Below are 22251 nucleotides of genomic sequence, written 5' to 3' on the forward strand. Positions count from 1 at the left end.
CTGCCACTTGTCAGCTGTGTGACTTTGGGCAAGTCACTTAACTTCTCGGTGCCTCAGTTACCTCATCTGTAAAATGGGGATTAAGACTGTGAACCCCACGTGGGACAACCTGATTCCCGTGTGTCTACCCCAGTGCTTAGAACAGTGCTCGGCACATAGTAAGCGCTTAACAAATACCAACATTATTAACAAATACCATAATTATAATTATTATTGTTATTATTATTGTGGTATTAACAAAGCGCTTACTGTGTGCCAGGCCCTGTACCGAGTGCTGGGGGGAATACAGGCAAATTGGGTCTGACCCAGTCCCTGTCCCATAGAGGTCTCCAAGCCTTAGACTCCATTTTACAGATGAGGTAACTGAGGCATAGAGAAGCGGAGTGACCTGCCCCAGGTCACACAGCAGACAACTGGCAGAGCCGGGAGTAGAACCCGGGTCCTTCTGACTCCCAGGCCTGTGCTCTGTCCATTATTCATTCATTCATTCATTCATTCATTCAATAGTATTTATTGAGTGCTTACTATGTGCAGAGCACTGTACTAAGCGCTTGGAATGGACAAATCGGCAACAGATAGAGACAGTCCCTACCCATTGACGGGCATACAGTCTAATCGGGGGAGACAGGCGGACAAAAACAGTAGCAATAAATAGAATCAAGGGGATGTACGTCTCATTAACAAAATAAATAGGGTAATAAAAATTTATACAAATGAGCGGATGAGCACAGTGCTGAGGGGAGGGGGAAGGAGGGGGCAGGGGAAGGAGCATTAGGCCACACCGCTCCTCTAGGTCTGGCAGAGAAGAGGCGGCTAAATTGTTGGAGGCATTTCCTTTCTTCCTTTAGCCATCCACTCCTAGGGACACGGCTTCTGGTGGCCAGATCACCTACGGAACTGCACCCCAAAACGGTGGGTGGCCTAGGACATTGTTTGCCCAGAGCGACCGTTTACCCTCCGGAATCCGCAGCCTCTGCCCCGTTAACTACCTCCCTTAAAGGAGCCTCTGTTTTCAGAAAGTGGTTTCTGTCAGATGTAAGAAAAAGCACCCCCAGCTCCCTGCGTGGTTAAACTGCAGAATGGGCTTTTGAAGCAATTGGAGAATCTCCTTCTCTGGCGATTTCTAAAAATGGAGTAGCTCAGGCATTGGCAGGGATTTGTTTTAATTGGTATTTGTTTTGTGCTAAATTTGTACCAGGCATTGTTCTAAGCACTGGGATAGATAGAAGCTCCTCAGGTTGGACACAGTCCCTGTCCCACATGGGGCTCGCAGTCACTATCCCCATTTTTCAGGTGAGGTAACTGAGGCACAGAGAAGTTGGAGAAGCAGTGTGGCTCAGTGGAAAGAGCCCGGGCTTGGGAGTCAGAGGTCATGGGTTCGAATTCCGACTCTGCCACTTGGCAGCTGTGTGACTGTGGGCAAGTCACTTCACTTCTCTGGGCCTCAGTTACCTCATCTGTAAAATGGGGATGAAGACTGTGAGCCTCACGTGGGACAACCCGATTAACCAGTATCTCCCCCAGCACTTAGAACGGTGCTCTGCACATAGTAAGTGCTTAACAAATACCAACAGTATTATTATTAAGTGACTTGCCCAAGGTCCCACAGCAGACAAGTGGCGGAGCCGGGCCTGGAACCCAGGTCCTCTGAGTCTGAGGCCCCTGCTCTAACCACTAGGCCACGCTGCTCCAAGCTGTTTTTCTTGTCATTCTGTGATGAGGGAAGGGAGAAAAGGCGTAGGCTTCTGTCTGAACAGCAGCTCACGGGTCCTTTCCGCCACTAACCGCTCTTGGGGTCTGCATCGCTCCTGCCGCCGTCCCCGTTCTTCTGGGAGCCCAGGCTCCCCGTGCTCGCCCCACCTCCATCAGTCAATCAGTCAGTGGTATCAATTGAGCGCTTACTATCCGCAGAGCACTATATCGAGCGCTTGGGAGAGTACGACGCAGAGGAATTGGTAGACACGTTCCCTGTCCGTAACGAGCTTACAGTCTCCCCAACAGAGGCCCAAGTGAGCAGTGGCAGGGGAATCAACATACTCAGTGATATTTACTGAGTGTTTACGGTGTGCAGAGCACTGTGCTAAGCCCTTGGGAGAGTACAAGATAATGGCGTAATTTATTAGATCTGTAATACATTTATTATATCTGTAATTTACTTATATTAATGTCTGTCTCCCCTCCTCAAGAGTATAAACTCATTGTGGGCAGGGAATGTGTGTTTATTGTTGTATCGTTCTCTCCCAAGTGCTTAGTACAGTGCTCTGCACACAGTAAGCGCTCAATAAATACGATCGAAGGAATGAATGGTGGGAATGGAGGAAGCATCAGACTCGGGCAGGGGTAGGGTTAGGCAATGCCTGCCTCCACACCGGAGGCTTACGACTCTTGACCCTAAGCTCCTCTTCTAGACTGTAAGCTCGCCGTGGACGGGGAAGGGGTCCGATGATTGTTGTAACGTACTCTCCCTAGCGCTTAGGACAGTGCTCTGCACACCGTAAACGCTCAATAAATACGATTGACTGGCTGACTTACGCGAGACAGGCGGAAAGGCCTAGCTTGCTTGAAGACTGGCGTTACCGTTGCCCGATGCAGCTGTTCACCTGCCCGGAGGCTGGGGGATGCCAAATCTCATCCCTTGCGGCCCTTGCAAGCTCCGACTCTGTCCCTGAAGTCGTGCGTTTGCTGAAAGGTTTTCCGTTGGAGTTTGCGCGCTGTAGGGGAAACAGCTTGGCTCGGTGGAAAGAGCCCGGGCTTGGGAGTCAGAAGACGTGGGTTCTAATCCCGCCTCTGCCACTTGTATGCCGTGTGGCCTTGGCAAGTCACTTAACTTCTCTGTACCTTAGTTACCTCATCTGTAAAATGGGGATTCAAAGTGTGAGCCCCATGTGAGGACAACTTGATTACCCTGTATCTACCCCAGCACTTAGAACAGTGCTTGGCACATAGTACGCGCTTAACGAATACCACAGTGATGATTATTATTACCTAGAATTTACAGCCTAAATTATTTTTTTTTACAGATATTGAAAATGAATCAAGAAAAAATGGAAATACTTGAAAGTAAGTTATCAGAAGAAAGAGAATGGCGACAGCAGCTGGTATCTGACCTTGATACTGCACAAAAGGGTTTGAAGGCCAGAAATGAGGTATTCGGTCAAACGATGTCTAAGGAAATGTTTATGTCACACTTGCATTTAGGGAATTCATTTTTCTCCAATTAAGGGTCGAGCTGGTGAGCTAAACTCTATTTTGGTATTAATAACGGGCTACATCCTGGCCGGTAAAGAAATTACTTCTTGGGTATAATAAATCTCTTCTGAAGATGTGTATATTAAGCCACCGGGATCCCATTTAAGAATATGAAAGCTTGGTGCCCCGAGGAATTAATTTTCCTTTAATAGTGTTTAACTTGCCCCGGGGCCAAATTGGCAACTTGAATGTGTTCTTTGGACGCTTCTTGTTTCTTTTCCAACTTGTCAGTTCTGAAAACTATAAATTCCGGCATAGGTAACAGATTTATTTGATGTTTTCGGTCCCGACTCGAAAGAAAAGAGTTGGCAAAATAGAATGGGTTTCAATATAAAAATCCGCCACGGTCAAATCCTTGACAAGAATAAATTCAGAAATCCTCTTGATAAATATCCGACCTGTCCTACAGGGAAACTAATCTCATCTGACTCTACTAAATTCCTCCATTTCTTAATCAGGAATTACAAAACTCAGAGTCAGAGCTCATGTGTCTTTACAAAGAAATCCAAAGGGCAGCAGAAGACCAAGATTTTCTTAATGCTACACATGCAGTACTGCAAAGAAAGAATTCTTTATTAAAAATAAAGGTGAGACTGAATGAACCGGTACGTGAACATTCTGATATGAGCCAGATTTTCCTAGCTTCATTTTTATTGAGGATAGAATCAATCTTTTTTTTTTTTTAAGTAGAGAAGGAGATCTTCCTTAGAAATCAGCACTTGGAGCTGCTGCAGTTAGGGAGACCCTGGTGAAACTGAGTACTCAGGGAGATCCGGGAAAACTGACCGCTTTTTATCTGGGAGGGGATTCGGTCAGCTAGTTAAATGTAGGAGAAAAGCTTCGCCTCTGCACTAAAAGATATTGAATCCCCAGGGGAATGGCTGAGGACATTTGGGAAAAGTCACTCCGAAGTCTCATACTGTTCTCTTACCGGTGACAATCCCAACCAACTTCTGTTAGGAGGTAGGGAAATATCCTACCTAGCCTTTTAGGAGAAGCGACATGGCATAGTGGATAGAGCACGGACCTGGGAGTCAGAAGGTCATGGGTTCTAATCCCAGCTCTGTCACTTATCTGCTGTGTGGCCTTGGGCAAGTCATTTCACTTCCCCGTGCCTCAGTTACCTCATGGGGATTAAGACCATGAGCCCTACGCAAGGCCCAGGGACTGTGTCCAACCCAATGTGCTTATATCCACTCCAGCACTTAGTACGGTGCCTGGCATATAGTAAGCACTTAAATACCAATATTAGTATTATTATTGTTATCATTATTATTAAGGACCTCATCTTTCTCCAGCTCTCGGGTTATCAGGTTATCACTACTGTAGGAAGTAGTGTCTTTGATTTTTATTTTTTAATGTAACGTCAAGTATCTGTGTTGGGTATGCTTGAATTGAGGTAAGAAAACTATAACGTAGGAATTAGACGAACACCTCAGGGTCTAGGCCTGGGATAGGACACTTCTAGACTTTAGAAGGATGCAGAGGTCACTGGCTTAATCCTTTGGCTGACCATTAGAACTTTTTAAATTGTTTTTTTTAAACAAACAAACAGACAACACACACAAAAAACCCCAAACCAAAAACAATCCAAGAGGGCAGATACCTAAATTCTGATACCAAATGTAGAAGTCAGATCTGTTGGTTGTCAGTGATGGTGGAGAATTTTCACGGGGCACGGGGTGGGGGGTGGGGAGGGAGTGGGGATGATCGGCAGCTCCAATCGTGACGGCGTGCGGCCACGGCCGGGTCCGGCCCGACTCCGAGGCAGCCGCGGGTGCTCTCCTTCACCCGCCGCGCTCTTCTTCTCAGGGTCACAGAGTGCCGGACTTCGCTACTGCATCTACACCTGGCTTCAGGCCAGATCCGGTCGGTAGGTCTCACGTTTCTCCCCCCGACCCCGGTCTAGGAAGCACGAGTCCGTCTTCGTCGGCGATTTTCTTGAAAGCAAGCCTGACCAGACGTACTCAAGGATCCGTGTTTATCCGTGAGCCCGGTTAGGAGACGCGCAAGTCACTCCTCGGTTCTTAGCACCGAGCTCCATTCCACCACTCACTCGTTCGGGCTGTCCTCAGTCGATCGATGGTATTTATCGACGGATGCGTCCCCTGCCCATGACGAGGGGACAGTCTAGACGGAGACACAGATGTGGATACGAATAAATAGTACGTAATATATCATTTAAAGATACGCGCCTAAGTGCCGCGGGGTCTTGAGAGATTTGATGATGATGACATCTCTCACTGAGAGCCTTAGTCCCGAGACCTCGAGGCTGAGAACCAGTGCAGGGAAATCGATTACCTTTTGTGCAGCATCATTTGCTAGTCGGTTCTTCCCGAGGCCAGGGGTGCAACGAGAATAACAACTGCGGGCTTTATGAAGCGCTTACTATATGCCTGGCACCGTACTGAGTGCTGGAGTAGATAGAAAGTAATGGGATTGCACAGTCCCTGCCCCAAACAGGGCTCACAGTCTTAATCCCCATTTTACCGATGAAGTCCCTGAGGCCCAGAGAAGTGAAGTGACTTGCCCAAGGCCACCCCGCAGACCGGGGTGGAGCCGGGATTAGAACCCAGGTCCTTCCGACTCCCAGGCCTATGCGCTTTCCATTAGGCCAGCTGCCTCTCAAACAAGCGAGCTGGTAGACGGGTCAGCGTAAGACAAAGTGCGTGCGGAGGTTTTTTACTTTCAGGATCCATTTCCGGCCTAAGTGACCTCAGCGTCGTTGCGATGGCGCACCTTAGAATCGTCACCCAGTTGCCGGTTGCCTCGGTAGCCGCTGCAGACTTTACATTCCACTTAGCCTGCTGTTTATCTGGATTCCTGCTGGACCTCTCCACCTCGAAATAATAATAATACTAATTGTGGTTTATATTCAGCGCTTACTATGTGTCACGCACTGTACTAACCTCTGGTAGATAGTAATAATAATAATTGTGATATTTATTAAATGCTTACTATGTGCCAAGCACCGTTCTAAGTGCTGGGGTAGGTACAAGGTCATCAGGTTGGACACAGTCCCTGTCCCACATGGGGCTTAACACTCTTAATCCCCATTTTACAGATGAGGTGGCTGAGGCACGGAGAAGTGAAGGGACTGGCCCGAGGTCACACAGAAGACAAGCGGCGGAACCGGGATTAGAACCCACCTCCTCTGACTCCCAAGCCCGGGCTCTTGCCACTAAGCCATGCTGCTTCCCACAGCATGAAACCCATTGAAATCCAGTGGAAGCCATAGAAACGGGAGGGGAAGGCAGAGGCAGAGAGGGATTTAGAAAGCCATTTTTCCTCAGCCTTGTGACCCAATCATCGTGTCGGAGCTGGTTCCGGTTCTGGAATCGAACGAAAGCAGTATGGTCTAGTGCGTAGCACATGGGCCTGGGAGTCAGAGGACCTGGATTCTAATCCCAGCCCCGCCACCTGTCCGCCGTGTGACCTTGGGCAAGTCACTTTGCTTCTCTGAGCTTCAGGTATCCCATCTGCAAAATACTGATTAAGACTGCGAGTCGCAAGTAGGACACCGTGTCCAACTTCATTAGCTTGTATCTACCTCAGTGCCTAGTACAGGGCCTGGCATATAATGAGCACTCACCAAATGCCATAAAAAAAAGAAAAGAAAAAAACTGCATGTTAATCTTTGGGAAAATGTACTCTGCAGAACAGCCAGCCTTTCATAAAAAAGCCACACTTTCAAGAAACGACACCCGGGTATATAGAAAGGTATGTCCGTTCAATACATACACATTTTATTACCCTACTTATTTTGCTAATGAGAGGTACATCCCCCTGATTCTGTTTATCACTATTGTTTTTGTCCATCTGTCTCCCCCGATTAGACTGTAAGCCCGTCAGTGGGCAGGGATTGTCTCTATCTGTTGCCCAATTGTCCATTCCAAGCGCTTAATACAGTGCTCTGCACATAGTAAGTGCTCAATAAATACTACTGAATGAATGAATACATTGTCAACACCAGGATTGATGTTCTGTACTGAAAAGCAGCATGACCTAGTAGAAAGAGGACGGGCTCCCCCAGTTGTCTGCTGTGTGACCTTGGGCAAGTCACTGAACGTCTCTGTCTCTGTTACCTCCTCTGTTAAATGGGGATTAAGGCTGTGAGCTTCATGTGGGATAAGCACTGTGTCCAACCTGATTATTTTGTGCTTAGTAGAGTGCCTGGCACGTAGTAAGCATTTGACAAATACCATAAATAAACCAAAATGAAGGCTGGAGTGTCAGTCTCAATCAGAAGACCCTGTAGTTTAAGAGAAGCATTATATGGGACCGGAAAGACTTATGAATCTTCTTATGTCTGGGTTTTTCATAAGACTTGGCGAAATAGAAACTTCTGATCTTTATACTTCTGACTTTACAGGTGTTGAAGCTTTCTCGAGATTATGAGCAATTAAGTCTGTTAATTATGGGGGAAAAGGCTGCAGATAAGTGTTTCCTTTCCATTGAAAACCCATTTAAAGAGCCTATGACTAAAGCACAAATATTGGAAGAACAAAGCCCGGGCACAGAGAGAAGGCAGTTCTGGTAAATTTAGTCCATCTCCTGGCATAGTTGATATTGGGCTGCACTTTGTTGGGGTCATTTGAGGAGTTTACCCTTGGTTTATCTTTTGAAACTGTTGTGAATGGAGCATTAAGTGTGTTAATGGAGTGATAGAAGCAGCCCTCGACCTAGTGGAGAGAGCACGGCCTCGGGGGCGGAGGGCCTCGGTTCTAATTCTGGCTGAGTCACTTAACCGCTCTGTGACTCAGTTTCCTTATCTGTAAAAAGGGAGATCCAATACCTATTCTCCCTCCTACTCAGATTGAGAGCCCTCTATGGGACGGGAACTGTCTGATCTGCATATACTGTATCTACCTCAGTACACAGCACAGTGCTTGGCACAAAGGAAGCGGTTAACATATACCACAATTATCATTATTATAGTATTATCATTATAGTATAATATTGTATGTGTGCAGGGAACCCAAATCGTGATTCGTTACCTGTTGTCCCGCCTCCCTAGACTGTGCGCTACATGTGGGACCTGATTATCTGATATAATAATAATAATATTGGTATTTGTTAAGTGCTTACTATGTGCAGAGCACTGTTCTAAGCGCTGGGGTATACAGGGTAATCAGGTTGTCCCACATGAGGCTCACAGTCTTAATCCCCATTTTACAGATGAGGTAACTGAGGCCCAGAGAAGTTAAGTGACTTGCCCAAAGTCACACAGCTGACAAGCGGCAGAGCCGGGATTCGAACCCATGACCTCTGACTCCCAAGCCCGGGCTCTTTCCACGGAGCCACGCTGATATCTCCCCCAGCTCTTAGTACAGTGCTTGGCACAAAGTAAGTGGGAAGGGTGATATGGGGAATAGAGAAGCTGTGTGGCCTAGTAGAGAGAGGATGGGGCTGGGAGTCAAAAGGCCCTTTCCAAGCGCTTAGTACAGTGTTCTGCACACAGTAAGCGCTCAGTAGATACGACTGAATGAGTGACCTGGGTTCTAAACCCAGCTCTGCCAAACTGGTCGCTGTGTGACTTTGAGCAAGTCACTTCACTTCTCTGTGCCTCAGTTTCCTCCCTCCTACTTAAACTATGATCCCCACGCAGTACAGGGACTACGCCCAACCTAATTAACTTGAACCTATCCCAGCGCTTAAAGCGGTGTTCGACACCTAGTAAGTGCTTAACAAATACCATAAAAAGTGCTTTATACTGCAAATATAAATTATTATGAGATATATGAAAGTTCAATATCAATGAACATGATTTTTGCTTCTTTTTAACTAACAAAATTTTGGGTTTTTTTCTCAACATTCCTTTCTTTCTTGCCCCAGAGTCTTCACGCTCGGTTTATTGTACTCTCCCAAGTGCTTAGTACAGTAAGTGCTCAATAAATACCAGTGATGGATTGATTCACCATCACAATATTTCCAGGCCCCTGATTTTGGGGAGATGGACTCACAGAGTTGAGAAGGATTGTTCTCCTGCCTCGCTTTATTTTTTGTGTGTGAGACTTTTGTGTGAAAGTTTGAGAACCACCATTTCTTCCTTGCTAGTGGATGAAAATGTCAAAAGTCACAAATTCCAGAGACTTTTTGAAGTCCAAATATACGGTCTCCATTGTTTTTTTGTCTACAAGGCCTGGCCCACTGCGATCGAAGGATCTTAAGATAGGAAGCCTGGTAGGTTTCACTTTTCACACAGCTACATAGAACTCCGTAACTCTTCAGGGTGACAAAAAATCGATTTCAATTACTTGTTCTCTCTGAATACCATGTTATGTTTTCCAAAGTTATCATTTTTCCCTTTTTAATAATAATAATAATAATGTTGGTATTTGTTAAGTGCTTACTACGTGCCGAGCACTGTTCTAAGCGCTGGGGAGGACATAGGGGAATCAGGTTGTCCCACGTGGGGCTCACAGTCTTAATCCCCATTTTACAGATGAGGGAACTGAGGCCCAGAGAAGTTAAGTGACTTGCCCACAGTCACACAGCCGACAAGTGGCAGAGCTGGGATTCGAACTCATGAGCCCTGACTCCAAAGCCCGTGCTCTTTCCACTGAGCCACGCTTTTTACAAATTAAATCAAGCATCGTATTTATTGAGCACTTTCCGTGCGCAGACCACCATACTAAGCTCTTGGGAGAATACCATATGACGGAGTTAATAGACATTTCCCTTCCCACAAGGAGAATACAGTCTATAGAATTAAAAAATTAAATTTGCCATTTTTCAGGCCTCGAGCACTTCTCTGGTTCCCCCTGAATTTTAGGAGATAAGTCTGGACAAGGAAACCTGTGGGCAAGAGTTTGAACACTGAGGAAGTAAGACTGTTGAATGACAGTGGTCAGGGTACTTGATCAGTGTTATAATAATAATAACTGTGGTATTTGTTAAGCGCTATGTGTGAAGCACTGTTCTAAGCGCTGGGGTAGATACACGATAAGCAGGATGGACACGGTCCCTGCCCCGCTTGGGGCTCGCGCTCTCGGTCCCCGTTTTACGGACGAGGTAACCGAGACCCAGAGAAGTGACTTGCCCAGGGTCACACGGCGGTCACGTGGCAGAGTCTGGATTAGAACCCATGTCCTCTGACTCCCAAGCCCGGGTTCTTCCCAAGCCCGGGTTCTTCCCGCTAGCCCACGCTGCTTCTGCTTCATACTGAGCACTTACCCCATACTAAGCACTTAGGAGACTACAGTAATAATAATGTTCGTATTTGTTAAGCGCTTACTATGCGCAGAGCACTGTTCTAAGCTCTGGGGGAGATAGAGGGTCATCAGGTCGTCCCACGTGAGGCTCAGAGTTAATCCCCATTTTACAGATGAGGTAACTGAGGCACAGAGAAGTGAAGTGACTCGCCCACAGCCACGCAGCTGACAAGTGGCAGATCCGGGAGTCGAACTCATGACCTCTAACTCCGAAGCCCAGGCTCTTTCCACTGAGCCACGCTGCTTCCCAGTACAATACAGTACAGTACAGTAGTACAGTACAATCCCGGTACAGTACAATAGAGACACTAGACAGGATCCTTCCCCTCAGGGAGTTTACCGGCTAAGTATCATCTTCTATGCCGTCGGCATATTTACTCGTACTGAGCACTCATTTGTTTACTGCACAAATAACACAGTGCATACCGAAGAGATTCTTGTCAATCAATGGGATTAAGTGCTTCCAGTGTATGGAACACTGTACTGAGCACTTGGGAGAGTTCAACAGAGTTGGTGGATGCGTTCGCTCCCCTCAAGGAGCTTGCAGTCTAGGTGGGGAGAATCGTCCTAATGGGTCAGACCTGTGGTCCTTTCCGGATAGTATTCTGTGTCTGTCCTTGGCCCCAAAGAATATTTGGAGGAAGCAGATGTTCTTGTTATCTATCCTCACGGCTAGAGAATTCAATGAGTGTGGTATTTAATATTAATAATACTTATGGTGTTTGTTAAGCACTTACTATGGGCCGAGCACTATTCTAAGCGCTGGAGTAGATACAAGGTAATCAGGTTGTCCCACGTGGCGCTCACAGTCAATCCCCATTTTACCGCTGGGGTCACTGAGGCACAGAGAGGTTAAGTGACTTGCCCAAAGTCACACAGCTGACAAGTGACAAAGGCGGGATCAGAACCCACGACCTCTGACTCCCTAGCCCATGCTCTTTCCATTAAGCCACGCTGCTTCTCTACGCTTATAATGTGGCAAGCACTGTAATAATAATAATAATGTTGGTATTTGTTAAGCGCTTACTATGTGCACAGCACTGGATTAAGCGCTTGGAAAGTTCAGTTCGGCAACAGAGACCATCCTGGTATGTGCCGAGCACTGTTTTAAGCGCTGGGGTAGACACAAGGGAATCAGGTTGTCCCACGTGGGGCTCACAGTCTTAATCCCCATTTTACAGATGAGGTAACTGAGGCACCGAGAAGTTAAGTGACTTGCCCAAAGTCACACAGCTGACCAATGGCCGAGCCAGGATTTGAACCCATGACCTCTGACTCCAAAGCCCATGCTCTTTCCACTGAGCCACGCAGCTTCTCTGTACTGTACCCTGGGATAGAGGCAAGATAAGCAGATCCCCCTAGGGATCACAGTCTAAATAAGAGAGAGTAGGACCGAATCCCCGTTTTACAGATGAGTTAACTGAGGCCCAGAGAAGTGATGTGACTTGCCCGAGGTCACACAGCTGACAGTCGGCGGAGCCGGGATTAGAACCCAGGTCCTCTGACTCCCAGGCCTGTGCTCGTTCCGCTAGGCTGCGGTGCCTTCCAGTATTCCTTTTCTTTTCCCTAGGGGTGAGCAGGCATTGAAAACCATCGTAGCGGAGCGGAGGGAGCTCAGGAGTCAGACGGTCGTGGGTTCTAATCCTGGCTCTGCCACGTGTCTGCTGTGTGACTTTGGGCAAGCCACTTCACTTCTTAGGGTCTCAGTTACCTCATCTGAAAAATGGGGATTAAGATTGTCAGCCCCATGTGGGACAGGGACTGTGTCCAACCTGATTAGGTTGTATCTACCCCAGCACGTAGAACAGTGCTTAGCACATAATAAGTGCTTAACAGATGCCATTAGTGTTATCCCCACTGCTGGAGGTGACAGAAGGCGATAGGAGGCTGGTCAGGCTCACCCAGCAGTCCAGGGACGATGATGGGAGTCCCCAGAAGTCCCCAGAAGACAGCAGGGACCGTCTCTATCTGTCCCTATCTGTTGCCGACTTGTTCATTCCAAGCGCTTAGTACAGTGCTCTGCACATAGTAAGCGCTCAATAAATACTATTGAATGAACAGAAGTCCCCAGGGCAAGGGCCGTGTCCAGTCAGGGGAAAGAGCTTGGAGCAGCGGGGATGTCAAGTGGCTTTCCCCCGTCCTTACCCCGGAGAGACCGTCCTGCAGCCCACCCGGAGCCTCCCCCGACCGGCGGGGGCAGACGGCCCCGGGGGGGGTTGACCGGCCAGCTGGAACGTCGTGGGCCACCCCGTGCCCTGCTCTCCGGGGGGACCCGCCCTGCATCCGCCCCAACTCTCCTCCTTTGCCTCCCTAACTAATAACTGTGGTATTCGTTAAGCTCTTACCGTGTGCTAGGCACTGTACTAAGTACTGGGGTGGACACAAGCAAATCGGGTTGGGCACAGTCCCTGTCCTGTACGGGACTCATAGTCTCAGTCCCCATTTTACAGAGGAGGTAACTGAGGCCCAGAGAAGCCAAGTGGGTTCTCCGACTCCCGGGCCCGGGCTTTATCCACCACAGTGTCGTCAGGGAGTCCCTGGTTCAGAGCCCCCATTCTGGTGCTTGAGTCCCCTCCTGAACCATGACAGAGGGTCGATCCACCCTCAAGGGTAAAAAAAAAATCCGCTTCAACCGCCACACTGGCCCCTGATGTTTTGCCCGTGTGAGGTCCGGGTGGTTCCGGCTTACTTTCTTCTCGGCCTTTTCCCCCACGTAGCCGAACTCTTGAACCGATTGCTAATCCCTACCTAGAGAAATATCCAAAAGAAATGAAAGAGACAGAGTCGGATGGGGTTTTTTTTTGTGCGTTCTGTGGTTGGAAGAAATGGATTGCAGGCTGTGCCAGGAACAGTTTGGATTCCCTCCCCACTTCCCTTCCATCATTAAATAGCTGAAGCCCCCTCTGACTAGCGGCATCTATAAAGTATGACTTAATCGTTGCCTCAGAGGAGCGGGAGTGGTGGTGTTGTGGGGTACGTCCAGATGACGGACAAGTGTTCAGCTGATACATTTTTTTATTGGTGTTTCTTAAGCGCTTTCTATGTGCCAGGCACTGTACTGAGCACTGGGGTAGATACAAGCTAATCAGGTTGGCCACAGTCTATGTCCCACATGGGGCTCATAGCCATAATCCCCATTTTCAGGTGAGGTAATAATAATATTCATTCATTCACTCAGTCGTATTTAGTGAGCGCTTACTGTGTGCAGAGCACTGTACTGAGCACTTCGAAAGTTCAATTCGGCAACAGAGAGAGACGATCCCTACCCAACATCGGGCACATAGTCTAGAAGAGGGGAGACAGGAAAACAAAACGAGTAGACAGGCATCAATAGCATCAGAATAAAATAAATAGAATTATAGATCTATATGTAATAATAGTATTTGTTAAATGCTTACTATGCGTCAAGCTCCGGACTAAAGATTAACAAAGTCGAACACAGTCCCGGGGCTCGCAGTCGAAGTAGGAGGGAGAAAAGGTACTTAATCCCCATTTTCCAGATGAGCAAATTGAGTCGAAGAGCAGTTGGGCAAATTGCCCAGGGTCACAGAGCAGGCAAGTGGCAGAGCCAGAATTAGAACCCAGATTCTCTGACTCTAGACCTGTGCTCTTTCCAGTATTTGAAAAGGGCTATGAGCATGAGACTGATTATTAAACAACTTAATTCTCCACTTGCAGTAGCACAGCCCTCAGAACCCCTCCCGTCCTCTCCATTCCCAGATTCTTTATGACAACAGATTTACTGCTTCGATTCCAGAAAAAAATTCCCGAAATATCCAACCATTATGCTGCCCTCGATGCCATCTTCCAAATGGCACGAAGTGGAAGGCTTCGTGTTACTTCCGGTGGACTGTTGAAAGAGTGTAGTCCTCTCCCCCCAGGGGGTTTTGCAAATGTATGACAAATTCTTTTCCCCAGTCATAGTGGAAGAGACGCGATTTCATTGAAATTCAATTTAGGGAGGCAAGATATCTGATTTGTTTTCTTATTGAAGTTAAAATAATAATAATTTTTAAAAGTGTGGCATTTGTTAAGCACTTACTATGTGCCACACACTGGGGCAGATACCATTCAATCAGCTCAATCACAGTTTCTGTCCCATCTGGATCTCTCAGTCTGCGTGAGGGAGAACAGATGGGGAAACTGAGGCCAGCGTAGTTGAGCAACACACGGCCCAGTGGATGGAGCGCGGCCAGGGAGTCAGAAGGACTTGTCTGCCGTGCGACCTTGCGCAAGTCAGTTGACTTCTCGGTGCTCCAATTTTCTCGTCTGTGAAATGGGGATTAAGACCATGAGCCCCATGTGGGACAGGGACTGTGTCCAACCTGATTACTTTGTATCTACCCCAGTGCTTAGTAAAGTGCCTGGAACGTAGTAAGTGCTCAACAAATACCATGAAAATAATGTCAGTACTCAGCAGAGTGGCAGAACTGAATTTAGAACCAAAGTCTCCCAATTCCCAGGTCTGGTACTCTTTCCACTAGGCCAAGTTGCCTGCCAGTGTATGCCATTTTCAGCCTCTTACTGATTTTCGCATTCTTTTTCTGTCCGCTTCTAGCGAATATTTTGACTCTGATGGTTTGTGCTTTGCATTCAGTGCTGAAGTTGCAGGAAGCAACAAGCACGTGGCGATGGAAGACGAGGTGAAGGGAGACTCTAGCCAGAAAGAGAGGCAAAGGGAAGAACGTCTCCAAGTGAGCCGGGACGTACACGTCGAAGGACCGCTGGGTTGTAGCACTTCTGAGGAAGTAGTGAGTCTTAGTGAAGAGACGAGCCATTTGAGTGACCAGTTTCTCCAGTTCCGCAGTTCTGGAGATAGCACAGATGACAGTAGCAAGCAGGTATGTTGTAAAAGCAGAAAAATGTACCATTCTCGGCCCAGAGTCCGGTAACAAACCCAGTCGGTCAGAATCGCAGTTGAATAATAGAACTGGCCAGAACCTGGAGAGATTTCTAATAATAATAATGATGATGATGATGGTATCTGTTAGGCGCTTACTATATGTCAAGCACTGTTCTAAATGCTGGGGGTCGGGGGGGAGGGGTGCAGATTAATCAGGTTGGACACAGTCCCTGTCCCACATGGGACTCACGGTCTTAATCCCCATTTCACAGGAGAGGAAACTGAAGCACAGAGAAGTGACTTGCCCGAGGTCACCCTGTAGATAAATGGTGGAGCCAGGGTTAGAACCCAGGTCCTTCCGACTCCCAGGCCCGTGCTCTAGCCGCTAGGCCACCCTGCTGCCCCCGTCCCGCAGTCGACTTCGCAACTAGGGACGTGCAACTAGGACAGGTGGTGCTCTAATCCTTCATCAGCGATCTCCAAGGTTGGAGATTCCACGGTCTCCCTTTTAGAATTCCTTGCCGTGCTAGTCAGGACGTTTGCTGCATATGAGCACCATCAGCAAATGTTTATGAGGGTCCCCACTGCGTGAGTAAAGATGCTATGAATTAATCATGACAGAAACTGCAGGGGATAAGAAAGGAAGATAATTAGTTGCGATTAAAAGACCCCAGGGAGGGTTGATTCTGAAAGCGGGATGTAAAAAATTAGACGTAGGAGTACCTGTGCTGGAAGATTTGAACAAAACTAATTTTGAATATGACAGATCCTTTGTATATAAATACCAATTACATTTACTGCAGAAACTCAAAGCGAAAACCATATCCCCATTAGCCTTCATGACATCTCTTCATGGATCTTGTTAGGAGAAATTAACATTTCATAAGACTCTACCCCTTTTCCTGTAGGAGTAGAGATTCTCAGAAATATAATTAAATCCCATTATAATGGAATGAGACCACACACTTTCCAGATTGATGTTTTTTCTGGGAAAAAAAATGGCAATTACAATAGGAAATACGCAAAGCACTCACCTTGCTGCTACTTGAACCTCTTAAGAATATTTTTGTTGAACTCTGAAAACACAGACTTCTACTCTTTCATTTTGGCAGCCCTTTGTCTCGAAATAAACCTTAAAATGTCCGTTCCTTCTGGTGGATGGTATTCTAGTTCTCTGTGTTCTCTCAAATAATTGTGAGATTATTAAAATTGACTTCCTAGGTGCCACTCTCTGCTTCTGCTGGGAACTCGGTCACAAGCCAAAGTCTCAGGTTACGTAGCCGCATTGTAAGTGAAGGAGGGAAGGCAAACATTGTGGGGAATCAAGCTGGTCAATCAATCAGTGGTATATATTGAGCATTTACTGTGTGCAGAGAAGCATTTACTGTGTGATAAGCAGCGTGGCTTAGTGGAAAGAGCACAGGCTTGGGAGTCAGAAGTCATGGGTTCAAATCCTAGCTCTGCCACTTGTCAGCTGTGTGACTGTGGGCATGTCACTTAACTGCTCTGTGCCTTAGTTTCCTCATTTGTAAAATGGGGATTAACTGTGAGCCTCACGTGGGACAACCTGATTACCCTGTATCTACCCCAGTGCTTAGAACAGTGCTCTGCACATAGTAAGCGCTTAACAAATACCAACATTATTATTATTATTATACGGAGGGCTTGGAAAAGTACGACGCAATCTAATTTGTAGACCAGTTCCCTCCCCACATGAAGCTTCCGGTCTCCCCGGAGGCAGCGGGAGACAGACACTGTAGATAGGGTAAATTGTAAAGTATAAAGATTGTACATAAATGCTCACTGTAGGCGGGGAATGTATATTGTACTCTCCCAAGCCATGAGTAGCGTGCTCTCCAAATGGTGCTTCCCTGTTGTATTATATTCTTCCAAGTGCTTAGTAAGGTGCTGTAGATTGTGTTCTTGTTGTGGGCAGGGAATGTGTCTGTTTGTTGTTGTGTTGTACTTTCCCAAGCGCTTGGTACGGTCCTTTGCACACAGTAAACACTCAATAAATGCGACTGAATGAAGACTAAGCACTCGCTAAATACCATTGATTGATTATTATTAGTAGTAATAATAATAATGATGATGGTGGTATTTGTTAAGTGCTTACCATGTGCCAAGCACTGTACAAGGTAATCCGAGTGTCCCCGTGGGGCTCACAATTAATCCTCATTTTACTTATGAGGTAACTGAAGCACAGAGAAGGGAAGTGACTTGCCCACAGTCACACAGCTGACAAGTGGCAGAGCCGGGATTCGAACCCATGACCTCTGACTCCCAAGCCTGTGCTCTTTCCACTAAGCCACGCTGCTTCTCTAAGACAGAAACCCTCTTGCTGCACATGCAGGATATGCCCTACGTTAAACATACAGTAGCCTAGCAGTGAGACGAGAGGGAGAAGGGGTTTCTGAAAGTCACCTCCTGCTGCTAAGCCGCAGACAACCCTCCATCTAGAAATGTGCAGTTTTCCTCCCCCATCCCATGTCGTGCCACGGTTCTTTATTCGTGGACTACAGACTCTATAATTATATGTCCTCTCTAGACTGTGAGCTCCTCCCCTCTAGCCTTGTGGGCAGGGAACGCTTCTCCCGACTCTCTTGTATCCTCGCAAGCGCTCAATACAGTCCTCTGCACAGAGTAAGCGCTCAATAAATGCCATCGATTGCTCTAGGGAGACCTGACGCATTCCGTTGGTCATATTTACTGCAAAGCACAGTACTAAGCGCTTGGGAGAATACAATACATCCACAGACACATTCCCTGTCCACAACGAGCTTGCAGTCTCAGCAGGGGAGACAGATATTAATATACTTAAATAAATAAGTAAATTACAGATATATAGATATATGTAGCTGTGGGGCTGGGAGGGGGGGGCTGAATGAAGGGAGCAAGTCAGGGCGACTCAGGAGTGGGAGAAGAGGAGAGGAGGGTTTAGTCAGAGAAGGCCTCCCGGAGGAGAGGTGTCTTCAGTAATAATAATAATGTTAGTATTTGTTAAGCTCTTACTATGTGCAGAGCACTGTTCTAAGCGCTGGGGTAGATACAGGCTAATCAGGTTGTCCCATGTTAGGCTCACAGTCTTAATCCCCATTTTCCAGATGAGGGCACTGAGGCACAGAGAAATGAAGTGACTTGCCCACAGTCACACAGCTGACAAGTGGCAGAGCGGGGATTCGAACCCATGACCTGACTCCCAAGCCTGTGCTCTTTCCACTGAGCCACGCTGCTTCAATAAGGCTCTGAAGGAAGGGAGAATAATTTTCTGTCAGATTTGAGGAGGGAGGGCATTCCAGGCCAGGGGCAGGATGTGGGCGAGAGGTCGGCAGCGAGATCGAATGTAATAGTAATGATAATGTTCATTCATTCATTCAATAGTATTTATTGAGCGCTTACTATGTGCAGAGCACTGTACTAAGCGCTTGGAATGAACAAGGCAACAGATAGAGACAGTCCCTGCCGTTTGACGGGCTTACAATCTAATTGGAGATGGACAGACGAGAACGATGGCAATAAATAGAGTCGAGGGGAAGAACATCTCGTAAAAACAATGGCAACTAAATAGAATCGAGGCGATGTACATTTCATTAACAAAATAAATGGGGTAATGAAAATATAGACAGTCGAGCGGACGAGTACAGTGCTGAGGGGATGGGAAGGGAGAGGGGGAGGAGCAGAGGGAGATGGGGGAAAAGAGGGTTAAGCTGCGGAGAGGTGAAGGGGGGCGGTAGAGGGAGTAGAGGGAGAAGGGGAGCTCAGTTGGTATATATTAAGCGCTTACTACGTGCAGAGCACTCTTCTAAGTGCCGGGGTAGATACACGGTAATCAGGTTGTCCCATGTGAGACTCACAGTTAATCCCCATTTTACAGATGAGGGAACTGAGGCACAGAGAAGTGAAGTGACTCGTCCAAAGTCACACAGCTGACAGGTGGCGGAGTCGGGATTCGAACCCATGAACTCTGACACCCAAGCCCAGACTCCTTCCATTGAGCCACGCTGTAGGATCACGACATATCTTTTCTTTGGTCAGTCGGACACACGGTCCTTCACTTATCATCCCACCAGCTCTATCTTCATCTTGACTCTCCGGTAGAGGCATATTAGAGTTCCCTGAAAAGTTGCAAAGAATCCAGGCGGGATACCTCAGACCAAGCTACTCTGAAAGGCTCAGTGTGGCCCACACCAATACTAACCGGGCTATTTGCTAAGCGCTCCCTAAATGCCAGGCCCCGTACCAAGTGCTGGGATGGATACAAGCAGATCAGGTGGGACCCAGTCCCTGTCCCACATCGGGCTCACAGTCTTGGTCCCCATTTTACAGATGAGGAAACTGAGGCCCAGGAAGTCAAAAGACTAGCAGCAGCAGCAGGCAAGTGACGGAGCCGGGATTAGAACCCAGGTCCTTCTGACTCCCAGGCCCGTGTTCTGGCCATTAAGCCACACTGCTTCTCAAGGACCCGTTTTTTTTTTCTGAATGGGGCTGTGGGCTTAAAGAAAATTAAGCCTTTTTAAAGAAATCACAACATTTAAAGAAATAGGCCAATCCCAACCTATCGGTGATCCTTGACATGCCTTACCATTCGGTTAGTCCAGAGAGTGAATCCTCGTCGTAGCCGGTTTGGGTAATTAATGAAAAAAACAGATCTCACCTTTCCTATTTACGGGTAGCAGCTTTTTCTGAAGCGTTTTAAAAACGTTTCATTAATCAAGTCCTTAGGGAGAGAAGCAGCTGGAGTAAATTTCATGGCAATTTTGCAGTTGGAGCAATTGAAAGCGGTCGATTAAGTGATGTACTTAAGGTCATAAGCCAACGACATACCCTGGTCATTAGACATAATGAGAAAAAGGGAAGGGAGAAGGGCCACTTTAATAAAAACACGTAATGGGAAACTCGATAGACTCCTAGAGAGTAGGAAATAAGCGGGGAATATCTGTGCACTGCGTTAAACGTTCCCACTCCTGCAGTTTAGAGTTTTGCAGCATGCAAAATATTGCTGTCTTAGAGATAGTTTCATTTGATCACGGCAAGGAGAATTCTTTTGCCCTGCCAAAGAAATTCCCATTTCCGCAGTTGCTATTTTTTATTGATATTAGTTAAGCGCTTACTGGGTGCCGGTCACTGTACCAAGTGCTGGGATAGATATAAGCGAATCGGGTTGAACGCAAGTCCCCGTCCCACATACGGGGCTCGCGGTCTTAATCTCCATTTTCACAGAGGAGGCAACTGAGGCAGAGAGAAGTGAAGGGGCTTGCCCGAGGCGGCGCAGCAGCCACGCGGTGGAGTCGGGATTAGAACCCAGGTCCTTCTGCTATGATCATCTAAGACTTTTATATCTCTAAGGTAGCCGTGTTTTGCATGATGCCGGGCCAACCCAGGCAGTACTGGGGTTGGAGGTCAGGTTCCCTGGAGCACTCCCCAATTCTGAGTTCCGGGTCCCTGATCCAGAAACTCCTTGACCCAGGATCCACCTGCGGAGGTGGAGTGGGACCCAGGAGAACAGCAGGGAAACCCGGGATAGCAGTTCTGGAACCCAGTCCCCAGTGGAAGCATAGGATCTGGAAGTGGCAGTGGGGATGGGTGGTTAGGTAATAATAATAATTACGGTACTTGTTAAGTGCCTCCCCCATGCCACACACTGTTCTAAAGGCTGGGATGGATACGAGTTAATCAAGTTGTACACAATCCCTATCCCACGTGGGGCTCACGCTCTTCACCCCCATTTTACAGATGAGGCAACCGAGGCCCAGAGAGGCAAAGTGACTTGCCTGAGGTCCCAAGGTGGGCCAAGCTACTGCTATATAATAATAATGTTGGTATTTGTTAAGCGCTTACTATGTGCAGAGCACTGTTCTACGCGCTGGGGTAGATACAGCGTCATCGGGTTGTCCCCCGTGAAGCTCTCAGTCTTCATCCCCATTTTACAGATGAGGGAACTGAGGCGCAGTGCCAATCAGATCAGCCTGGCGTGGTCACTGTCAAGTGCCTCTCGGTGCTCTTCTACCTTCCCCAAAGCTTAGAACAGTGGATTGCAGCACAGCCTAGGAGAAACAGCATGGCCTAGTGGAAGACCATGGCAGTCAGAGGACCTGGGTTCTAATCCCGGCCCTGCCAGCTGCTTGCAAGTTGCGCAAGTCACCGAACTTCTCTGTGCCTCTGTTCTCCCGCTCTCCCTCCTATTTAGACTATGAGCCTCAAATGGGACTGGGACTGGGACTTGTATCTATCTAACCCAGCACTTAGAAGAGTGCTTAGAACAGTTTGACACATAGTAAGTGCTTAACAAGTACCATAAACCAAAATAAAACAATCATACTTATTGAACGCTTACTGTGTGCAGAGCACTGTATTAAGCACTTAAGGAGAGTGTAATATAAAAATAGCAGCGTGGCTCAGTGGAAAGAGCCTGGGCTTGGGAGTCAGAGGCCATGGGTTCGAATCCCAGCTCTGCCACTTGTCAGCTGTGTGACTGGGGGCAAGTCACTTCACTTCTCTGGGCCTCAGTTCCCTCATCTGTAGAATGGGGATTAACTGTGAGCCTCACGTGGGACGACCTGATGACCCTGTATCTCCCCCAGCACTTAGAACGGTGCTCTGCACATAGTAAGCGCTTAACAAATACCAACATTATTATTATTATTATTAATAATATCACCCTGTACATGATCAATAAATGCCACTACTACTACTACTACTACTACTGTTCTCAGTAACATCAGTCAATGGTATTTATTAAGTGCTTCATTCATTCATTCATTCGATTGTATTTATTGAGTGCTTACTGTGTGCAGAGTACTGTACTAAACACTTAGAAAGTACAATTCAGCATTAAAGAGAGACAGTCCCTGCCCACACCAGGCTTACAGTCTAGAAGGGGAAAGACAGACATCAAACCAAGTAAACAGGCATCAATATAAATAAATGGAATTATAGATATATGCA

The 22251-nt window shown here is 47.3% G+C and overlaps 1 protein-coding gene across 5 annotated transcripts in view; it reads left to right on the forward strand.

Moving 5' to 3' along the window:
* The window catches only part of LOC100074041 (phosphopantothenate--cysteine ligase), a 120032-nt gene that overhangs the window by 72832 nt on the left and 24949 nt on the right, over positions 1-22251 (forward strand). For 4 of the 5 annotated variants that reach the window (XM_029064894.2, XM_029064884.2, XM_029064886.2 and 1 more), the window contains exons 14-17: positions 3021-3146; positions 3708-3836; positions 7622-7785; positions 15022-15304. In XM_029064894.2, the coding sequence (XP_028920727.1) occupies positions 3021-3146; positions 3708-3836; positions 7622-7785; positions 15022-15304 (702 nt within the window). The remainder of the gene's footprint in view (positions 1-3020; positions 3147-3707; positions 3837-7621; positions 7786-15021; positions 15305-22251) is intronic. The other variant, XM_029064885.2, reaches the window with a different exon arrangement.

This window comes from Ornithorhynchus anatinus, chromosome 5 (genome assembly GCF_004115215.2).
Source record: "Ornithorhynchus anatinus isolate Pmale09 chromosome 5, mOrnAna1.pri.v4, whole genome shotgun sequence".
Taxonomy (NCBI): domain Eukaryota; kingdom Metazoa; phylum Chordata; class Mammalia; order Monotremata; family Ornithorhynchidae; genus Ornithorhynchus; species Ornithorhynchus anatinus.